Source organism: Penaeus chinensis, chromosome 13, assembly GCF_019202785.1.
Source record: "Penaeus chinensis breed Huanghai No. 1 chromosome 13, ASM1920278v2, whole genome shotgun sequence".
NCBI lineage: Eukaryota > Metazoa > Arthropoda > Malacostraca > Decapoda > Penaeidae > Penaeus > Penaeus chinensis.
This window is the reverse complement of record NC_061831.1, coordinates 13,690,087-13,700,091: the sequence shown is the minus strand read 5'-3', so window position 1 is coordinate 13,700,091 and position 10,005 is coordinate 13,690,087. Positions and strand designations below refer to the sequence as shown.

The 10,005-nt window shown below is 39.8% G+C and overlaps 3 protein-coding genes across 3 annotated transcripts in view; all 3 read right to left on the bottom strand.

Annotated features, from left to right (window-relative positions):
* The window catches only part of LOC125031591 (glycine, alanine and asparagine-rich protein-like), a 15,392-nt gene extending 13,776 nt beyond the window's left edge, over positions 1-1,616 (bottom strand). The window contains exon 1 of the mRNA XM_047622473.1: positions 1,580-1,616. Within this exon, the coding sequence (XP_047478429.1) occupies positions 1,580-1,616 (37 nt within the window). The remainder of the gene's footprint in view (positions 1-1,579) is intronic.
* Positions 1,617-2,267: 651 nt separating this feature from the next.
* On the bottom strand, positions 2,268-3,270 carry LOC125031590 (glycine, alanine and asparagine-rich protein-like). Its single transcript, XM_047622471.1, has 3 exons — positions 3,237-3,270; positions 3,079-3,110; positions 2,268-2,967 (listed from the first exon to the last, which is right to left on the bottom strand). The coding sequence occupies exons 1-3, from the start codon at positions 3,268-3,270 to the stop codon at positions 2,269-2,271; spliced, it is 765 nt and encodes a 254-aa protein (XP_047478427.1). The 3' UTR covers position 2,268.
* A 4,708-nt stretch (positions 3,271-7,978) lies between these two features.
* On the bottom strand, positions 7,979-9,557 carry LOC125031589 (putative lysozyme-like protein). Its single transcript, XM_047622470.1, has 3 exons — positions 9,464-9,557; positions 8,852-8,883; positions 7,979-8,689 (listed from the first exon to the last, which is right to left on the bottom strand). Exons 1-3 carry the CDS (start codon positions 9,555-9,557, stop codon positions 7,979-7,981), a joined length of 837 nt encoding a protein of 278 aa, XP_047478426.1.
* Between the last annotated feature and the right edge of the window lie 448 nt (positions 9,558-10,005).

Genomic DNA, 10,005 nt, shown 5'->3' with positions numbered 1-10,005 from the left:
ATAATAAAGAAGAAAGAAGGGGATTATAATAATAATGATAATGATATAGATAATGATGATTGTATTTGTAACAATAATAATGATAATGGGAATGATGATTATGATAAAAATGATGATGATAATTATAATGGTACGACAAAAATGATAATGATAATACAAAATAGTATAATAATTATGATGATAATAATAGTGATAATAATAATAATAATAATAATAATAGTAATAATACATATGATACTGATGACTGCAATAATAATAATTACAGTGATAGTAATAATAGTAAAAATAATAATGATAATAATATTATTATTATTATTATCATTTTCATTATCCTCATCATCACCTCCATCATCATTGTTACTATAATTATCATTATCAAAATTATTATTGTTGATATCATTATTATTACTACCATTGTTATTAGAATTATTATTATCATTTTCATCACCATCATCATCATTATAATTATCACTATTATTACTATTATCATTATCATTATTATCATAATTATTATCATTATCACTATCATTAATATTTAAGAATAACGACAATTATAATAATAATAATAATGGTAACAACATTGTTTTATATATATATATTTATATTTATATATAAGCATGTATATCTATACATACATACATACATATATATATGTATATATATATACACACACATACCCACACGCACACACACAGACACACACACACACACATACACACACACACGCACACATACACAGAAACACATACACGCATACACACACACACACACACATACACACGCAAACACACACACACACACACACACACAAACACTCATATATATATATATAGAGAGAGATAGATAGATACATATATGCATATATATATATGCACACACACACACACACACACATACACACACACACATATACATATGTATATATATGGATATATATGTATATATATGTATATATATCTATATATATATATAAAAGAGAGAGCAAGAGTGTATATAAAATATATATATATATATATATATATATATATATATATACATACATATAGTATATATGTGTATATAACACATATATATAAATATACATATATATATATATATATATATATAAACAAAGAGAGAGTGAATATGTATATATATATATATACAGTATATATATGTATATAATATAACATATATATGTATATATATAACAACAGTGGTAACAGTGATGCAAAATTGCGTCGCAGTAACAATACCACCAATAACTATAATGATGATATTGTTGTATCACTGCAAATATAGTTTTGAAAATGACCATCATGGTAACAGGCATGATGATAGTACTGAAATTAAAGGTATGGATATGGACGATCATAAGTTACAATTACAAGATACAACTATAGATTAATTATTCAAACAACAACGAATACTTAACTACACTACGCAGACATCTTGTCATGAACATCTTTGTACTTCTATATGTACACAGTTATATCAACTTTCTGTCTGTACTTATTGATAACAGGCTTTAAGTATGAAAAAAAAAACTTATATTTCGATCTAGTTCTGAATCCTCTTAAGGGCTTTTGAGTGTATTTACCGCCGGAGGAGTGTAAAGCACACAACACAAGGCACATCACTGCGTTCCCTGATGAATGATGTCCAATGCAATAAGCTGATTTTAATATTATGTTTGGTTGAGTCGTTTTATTTATGAATTTTGTAATGTTGCTACTATATAAAGAAAATTCATATATATATATATATATATATATGTGTGTGTGTGTGTGTGTGCATGTACACTTACATATGCACATACACATGTATATGTATGCAAGTATTTCTGACGAAGATATAATCGAAACCGGTCAAGTACATCTCTTGTATTTTGAAGATGTTCATTCTCAGTCATACCTTTTCTACATTTATCTGTCTATCTATATACTTATCTGTCCACTATATGCATATGTACACACATACACACACACACACACACATATATATATATATATATATATGAGAGAGAGAGAGGGATAGGTACCCATACATTATCTGTGAGGGTATTACATGGGCCTCAGGATCAACAGCTATTGAAATTATGATTTATGATTAAGTGAAGTAAAATGTAATATAGGAATTACTAAACTACAATGCCAAGGCAATCCTTGTAGACACGAAAACTAGGATTTCTTATTAAATATTTATTTCGTAAAAATAACCAGTTACTTCACAGAATAGTTCGCTTCATGCAGATTCGTCATAGACACAGCATCCTTGTAAGTAATATATTCAGTGGCCGTAGCCCCCGCTGGCCTGGCCCCCGTAGCCGGAGGCGCCGCCCTTGGCCTTGGCCAGAGCCTTGGAGGCCGCCGCCTGCGCCTGGGCTGCTGCTGCCTGCGCTGACTGCAGCTCACTCAGGGCCAGCGACTGCTGCTGGTTCAGGGAGTTGGCCGCCTGCTGAGCCTGCCACGCCATGGCAGCCTGTGCCGACTGCACTGCCCGGGCTGCCTGCACAGCCTGCAGGGCCTGCGCGGCCACAGCCTGAGCTTCGGCCTGGGCGTGTCCCAGGGCACCGGCCAAGGCCACAGCCGTGTTGTACGTGTTTTCGGCAGACTGAGCGGCGCTGCTCACCTGGCTGGACAACGAAGACTCGGCGTAGGCTGCAGCCTGCGCTCCCTGCGCGGCCTGCGTGATCTGCGCAGCCTGGGCCTGTCCCTGAGCAGCTGCGGCTGAGGCAGACTGTGCCGCTGCGGAGGCTGTGGCCGCAGCCTGAGACGCGGCTTGAGACGCAGCGGCCTGAGACACGCCCTTCAGACCTGCGGCTGCGGCGCTGGCCTGAGCGGCAGCCTGGTTGGCGATGCTTGACGAGCTGGGGCCGTGATGGCCGCCCCCGCCGCCGCCGCCCACGATCAGGTAGCCTCCGCCGCCGCCGTAGCCGCCAGCGCTGCTCACGCCGTGGCCACCGCCGCTGACGAAACCTCGCTTGGTCTGCCCATTTGAAACGAATGCTTGTAATACCGATATGGCAATCTACACTATGAAGAGAGACGTCTGTTTCGCAGAATAATAGACTACAACTCAAACGGAAACTATACATACCCGATCCGCCTCAGCACTGGAAAGCGCCACACCTGAAAACAGACAGACAGTCATGTACTATGGGCTCATATTCAACAGAAAGGAGAGTAAAATGCAAGTCACCAACACAAGTCGCCACAGCCCCCCTCCCCTCCCTCCCCCGCCCGCCGAAGACCCACCCAGGCAGAGGCACATCACCGCCTTGTTCATCATGGCTGCTCACTCGACGTCGACTGTGGCGCTCCATCTCTCGACGCCCCTTTTATACCTTTTACTAAAAGGCGATTTCTCTCGGGTTCTTTCCAGTGGGCGAAAGAGTTTTTTTTTTTTTTTTTTTGGGGGGGGGGGGGGCAATTCTTGGATGCGGTTTGGTCCTCCAGGATGACGTCACGAATGATCTTTCGGATTTCTCCCCCCATTTTGAATGGTCTTTTGAACTCTGAGTTCTCCGGATTCACTCTCACCCTGTCACTCTCTCCACCCTCACTCTCCTTTCTTAGATGAGTCATTATTCCTTAATTATATGTCTTTTGGTGGTTTATTAATCAGCCCTTTCAAAAAAAGAATGTTATCGTTGCTATCCACCTTAAACGTTATCTCTCAGAATTCATGCGTTTAGATCTTTTCAAATCAGTGTTCGTATGTGGAAGAACAGAGAGTACTAGTGAAGAAATATTTCACACAATCCCATAGCTAAATGCATTGGAATAATCAATATCCATACACACATACACATACACACACACACACACACAAACACACACACACATATACACATACATATGTGTGTGTGTATGTATAGATTTATAGGTACATTTATACACAGTGTAGCCTCGGATTGCCGTCTCAGTTTCAGAATTCATTTTCATACAGTATGTAACGTAATATTACTTCGCTGACCAACCTTTACAATAACACGCTATGATATGTATCCCGTTTCTTAACTATCTTCAACATCCACACGCGACTGTGTATCCTCTCCCGTTTTCATGGAAAGTTCATGTATAGTTTTTTTGTTATTGTTTTTTTTCAAGATAAGTTGCAGGAAATGGCTGAATCAACCCTTTATCACAGCTTTCCTTCTGGATATCATCTGCGAAATGGAAATATTTTTTAAGAAGCTCAGTCTATTACTGAATTTTTTTCTTTAGAGAAATCCGGCAATAGTTGGAAAGGAAGAGAAAGAATAAATATAATGTAAATAAGTTTCTATAAATTATACTTGGAATAAATTTTCTGTATTCGCATCGCAATCAACACAGAGTTTAAAAGCGATGGTTTATTTTCGAAAAGGGAATATGATAACACTGGAACAATAAATGACTGATAATAGCATCTATAAAAGTAATGATAATAGGTCTTCTTAATTAGCGCATACGTTTTGACGCCTGATATCTATAATTGCAGATAAATACTGTACGCAATATAATTCTTAAGTAATTGTCTTACATTTGTCATCTCTTGAGCACATATCCTGTTTTACTGTTTTTTTTTCTTTTTTTTTTAGTTACGTAATTTTCCTTTTATTTGCATCATCTTTGCTCTTTTCTCTTTCTCTTCCTTCAATTCTTTTCCCACTTTTTCCCCTGCTAGATTGTTTTTTTCACCTGTTATTTACTTATTTGTTATACATATCTCTCTTCTATTTTTCATTATCATTACCTCTTTACATCTATTTTCTTTCGTAGGTTTAATCTACCTCTTTTTCTCTTCTCTTTCGTTCTTTGTCTATTGACGTGCACACTAATATCGCATCTGCTGTTTTCAATAAGGAATGCGGATATGCGGATAATTTATCTTTACTCTTTTTTTTTGTGCCTTTCTTCTTTTCTCCCTCTCTTTGTAACCATTCTCGTCTCTTCTTTCTCAACCATGCTCTGTCTCTTGCTTTATATTTGTTCTCTATCTTTTCCCTCTTCTCTTCTCTCTATCTCCTTTCGTCTCTCTGTTTCTCGTTCTGTCTTTGTTTTCTCTCCCCTCTTATCTCTCTACTTCTTTTCTCTTACCCATGCTTTGTCTTAACTCTCTTCTCTCTTTCTCTTCCTCCTTCTCTCTCTCTCTTTCTCTTTCCCTCTTCATTTCTCTCTCTCTCTTTCTCTCTTTTTATCGCTCATCCTCTCTTCTCTCTCACCCATACTTATCTTTGCCTTTCTCTTGTTTTATCTCCCGCTCCTGTCTCTTTCTCTCTTTTATTTCTCATCCCCTCTCTGTGTCAGAGTGCAAGTCATTCTGTTGTACTATATCCCCAGGGAACAACAGACCTTCCCTGGTGGTCTTTTGTACAGCACACAGTGAGAAATGCACCCGGATATGAACTTCACCATATGCAGCGAATGGACGAATAGGCAACGTTATGAAGCGCTCTCGTACGTAAGCTATTCTGGTTTATAGCGTTATGGTATTTTATCAGGCGTCAAACCCTTCTAATTGTAATTCATTATATTATTAACTTTAATTACTTTATCATTTATTATGTTGTTATATTAAATTCATTATATTATATTAACTAGTTTGTGGAACACATATGTTAAACAAATATATAGGCTATATATAGTTTATGTAAGAAACAAAGACCATTGCATATAATTTCAGTGTGAATTAAAGAGGATAGTCAACTCTTTGTTTTGTTTAATTTTCCGTACATGACAGTCTGAATTCGAATCCACACTGATATCAACATGTGAGATGCGCAAATATAAACATTTTTGAGTACTGGGTCTCCATCCGCATCCGCAGTTTACCAAAATTCAAAATTCTCATCCGCATCCGAAACTTGAGATCCCGCGCATCACTATTACATCCATCTAATTGCGCTACATCGTTACGTCAGCAGTAGTTATTTCTCCATCTACATTCATGGTGGCAATTTCTTTATTTTACCTTTGGGCGGGTTGGGGAGGGGAGGGGAGGGAGGGGTTGGAGTTGCCTGGTGGGGGGTCAGGTGTCTGGGGGGTGATTGTTGGGTGGGTGGGTGGGGGGGTTCATGTGCATCTCAGACCAATCGTCCGACTCTAAATGTTTGTCTATAACATGAGCATCGATATATTTCACGTTCATACACTCTATCTCATGCCTACGGCGTTAAATAGATATCGCATATTATATCCTTCTCAGTTTCAAGTTTTTGTTATTTTTGCACGAAAATCCATCCCTGCGTTTTTTCGCCACGCAGCGAGGCGCTGATTTCACTTTTTATAGGTGTGGGTGTGTTTAAGCGTGCGAAAGGAATGAATGGTTGAGAAGGAGAGGGGAGGAGAGATGAAATAGGGAGAAAGAGAGAGAGAGAGAGTGAGAGAGAGAGAGAGAGAGAGAGAGAGAGAGAGAGAGAGAGAGAGAGAGAGAGAGAGAGAGAGAGAGAGAGAGAGGCGGGAATACACACACGCGTGTCGAAATAATACATCCTAGTCCGGCCATCACGCGAGCATAAAAAACTCATTTGCCGACAGCGCGTATCAGGACCACCAGTGTTATGAATCATAATAACATATAGCTGATAGGTAGCCAGTAGCTCATCAACACGTGCGTCTGACTTGGACAGGTTGTTTTTCGTTATTTTCATCATTAAACACTATTGATGAACAAATATTTATGTAACAATAACAGATATGAATCATAATAAATAATATTACGTTTTGTATGCTTTGCCTCCACGATTCTGTTCGATTTAACGTTACTTACTGTCATTTGTCTACAAAAAAACAAAAAACAAAAAAAAAATAACTGTTCACCAGGAAAAAAGTGCTAGTGACCCCTCTCTTTGAGAATCTAACATTTTCCTTTAACTTTATTATTCCCATTTCTAAACAAATCACATATTCCACATCTAATCACATCTATTCTTCCTAATTTCCTTATTCACTTACTCTACTTTCTTCCCCGTGTGAAATTATCGATGTCTTGTGGGTGCAACAGAGGCTTAAATTACCGACCTTCAGAAAGTAAACAAAACACATTTTTTATTGTACCGATTCCGCCATATTGAGCATGACAGAATTCGAAGGAGAACTATTCTGTCATTCTCATCGTTTCTCGCACTCTCGCATTATTTCATAAAGGGCGATCTCTTTCCTCGAGTCCTCATAGTATTTTGATAGAGACTCTCTTACTGGGTCTAAAACTGGACGCTATTGCCTGGCGGTATCATAATATCCTTCAAAAATAATCGAACCGGCTCATTCACCACAAACACCATTCATCACATTCACCAAAAACAACAACAACTATCTCTAAAAATATTAACACTATTCACCACATTCACAAAAACAAAAACCAAAAAACGATTTTCTAAAAATATTACAAATCTTTAATCCTTTTACAGTCCCACTTCTAAATAATTATACAAAAATAATGCACTTTCTTTAGGGTCGTGCAAATCACTTCATAATGATAAGACCGCCGTCTCCCTTTGAGATGAATAAGGTGTGAGAGCAAGAATCCGAAGCTCGAGGAAGGCCTTTATTTAGTCGTCCTGCAATCTATGGTTGGGTATTCATAGCCAGATTTATTATTTTCTATTCAAAAGAGTGTTTTACTTTATATATATATATATATATATGGATATATATACACACATATGTAATAAACAAACATACATATACATATAGATGTGGGTGTGTGTGTGTCTGTGTGTGTGTGTGGTTGTGTATGCACACTCATACATGCATTAAACTGGAAATAAAATGTTTAGTTAATTATTTACCTTATTAGATTTAAGAAAATTAGTAGTTAATAATTTATCTGATTAATTGACTATTCTCTCTTCTGGCAAGTAATTTTAGTGACAAGTAACTATGTAATAAAAATGCAGTTATTTAATTTCGTTTATATTTTTGCTTTCTTAAAATAAATACATAATACATATGAAGCCAAGTCGTGTGGAAATCGGTCGGCGCCCCCCCCCCCCCCTCAGGCATCACGTCCCTCAGTGGCCGTAGCCCCCGCCGGCCTGGCCCCCGTAGCCGGAGGCGCCGCCCTTGGCCTTGGCCAGAGCCTTGGAGGCCGCCGCCTGCGCCTGTGCTGCTGCTGCCTGCGCTGACTGCAGCTCACTCAGGGCCAGCGACTGCTGCTGGTTCAGGGAGTTGGCCGCCTGCTGAGCCTGCCACGCCATGGCAGCCTGTGCCGACTGCACTGCCCGGGCTGCCTGCACAGCCTGCAGGGCCTGCGCGGCCACAGCCTGAGCTTCGGCCTTTGCGTGTCCCAGGGCACCGGCCAAGGCCACAGCCGTGTTGTACGTGTTTTCGGCAGACTGAGCGGCGCTGCTCACCTGGCTGGACAACGAAGACTCGGCGTAGGCTGCAGCCTGCGCTCCCTGCGCGGCCTGCGTGATCTGCGCAGCCTGGGCCTGTCCCTGAGCAGCTGCGGCTGAGGCAGACTGTGCCGCTGCGGAGGCTGTGGCCGCAGCCTGAGACGCGGCTTGAGACGCAGCGGCCTGAGACACGCCCTTGAGACCTGCGGCTGCGGCGCTGGCCTGAGCGGCAGCCTGGTTGGCGATGCTTGACGAGCTGGGGCCGTGATGGCCGCTCCCGCCGCCGCCGCCGCCCACGATCAGGTAGCCTCCGCCGCCGCCGCCGCCGCCGTAGCCGCCAGCGCTGCTCACGCCATAGCCTCCTCCGCTGACGAAACCTCGCTTGGTCTGGGGATTAAAATATGCGATTCTCACAGTCAAGATACTGTATACAGTATTGTAATTCATCTACTAATTTCATTCTGGCAAGATAACGAAAGTAAGAGAAAGAAAGAAGGACTGAGAAAGAAAGAGAGGGGACTAGAAAATAAAAATAAATATTTTACTTACACGGTCCAAATCTGCACCGGCCAAGGCCACACCTGTGATGAACATAAATCATTATCTTAGGAATTTCATAGAGGCAGTAAACAATTAAGAGGTAATCCATACTATTTTACGATCGTAAAACAATATTATCACTGTAATAATGATCATTATTTTTAATAATAATAAAGATAATTATTTTTGTCATAATCATCTTCGTGGAGATAACTTTCATAAATATCATCGAAAAGATCCTTATCGTCGTAAAGACTATCATTCTTCATCATAAAGCTCACCATTACATCATTCGGAAGGAGCAGCATTAACGTAAAGATCATCGCAATAAAAAATATTTCTCATCATTGTAAATTTCATCACAAATACCACAAATACCTCATCACCATTCATCATCGTCCTCCTCATCATCATCCCCATCATTATCATCACCCTTATCCTCATCATCATTCATCATCGTCATTCATCACCCTCATTCTCATCAAAATCACTCATCATTCTCATTATCCTCACCCTCATCCTTATCATCCTCATCATCACCCTCATCATCACTCATCATCTTTCACCATTACCCCGACAAATCTCTCACCCAGGCAGAGGCACAAAATCGCCTTGTTGTACATATTTTCTGAAGACTCGATGTCGACTGTGTTGTGCTGCCGGTCGACGGGTCTTTTATACGCCTTCTGCTGGCTTGTTCATTCTCTTGGAACATAGAGGCGAAATTCGATCGCCCCTTTTTTTTTTTTTTGGGGGGGGGGGGCGACTTTGGTAATTTGGAAGGATTGTTTGACTGAGCTGTGAGTATGGATACAAACACATGCGCACACACATACACAGGTACACACACATGCACACATACACATCCAGACACGCACATATAAACAAGGGCACACACACATACACAACCTCTTACCCCTTGTCAAGACTTGGTGGAATCTAATTTAGATGAAGATTATACTTTCAATGAAGGTTCGACTGGTTTTTGACTCATTCGCTGGAGATCGTATTGCTAATTTGATTTAAAAAAGAATGAGACAATTTTTAAAAGTTTTTTTCGTAAATATACAAAGTGTCTCAAAACTTACTATATATTGCACGAACTAATAGGAATTATGAAAAACAGGTTTTGATTTGAGGAAAAGTTGAATTCAAAGTATATA

What these genes read in the sequence shown, in the direction of transcription:
- LOC125031589 (XM_047622470.1), bottom strand. Translation starts at nt 9,557, where the DNA reads ATGTTCCAAGAGAATGAACAAGCCAGCAGAAGGCGTATAAAAGACCCG. An exon ending in ATCGAGTCTTCAGAAAATAT is followed by an intron (nt 8,884 to 9,463) that starts GTACAACAAGGC and finishes TGTTCATCACAG; the next exon opens with GTGTGGCCTTGGCCGGTGCA. An exon ending in CCGGTGCAGATTTGGACCGT is followed by an intron (nt 8,690 to 8,851) that starts GTAAGTAAAATA and finishes TTTAATCCCCAG; the next exon opens with ACCAAGCGAGGTTTCGTCAG.
- LOC125031590 (XM_047622471.1), bottom strand. Translation starts at nt 3,270, where the DNA reads ATGATGAACAAGGCGGTGATGTGCCTCTGCCTGG. An exon ending in GGTGATGTGCCTCTGCCTGG is followed by an intron (nt 3,111 to 3,236) that starts GTGGGTCTTCGG and finishes GTCTGTTTTCAG; the next exon opens with GTGTGGCGCTTTCCAGTGCT. An exon ending in CCAGTGCTGAGGCGGATCGG is followed by an intron (nt 2,968 to 3,078) that starts GTATGTATAGTT and finishes TCAAATGGGCAG; the next exon opens with ACCAAGCGAGGTTTCGTCAG.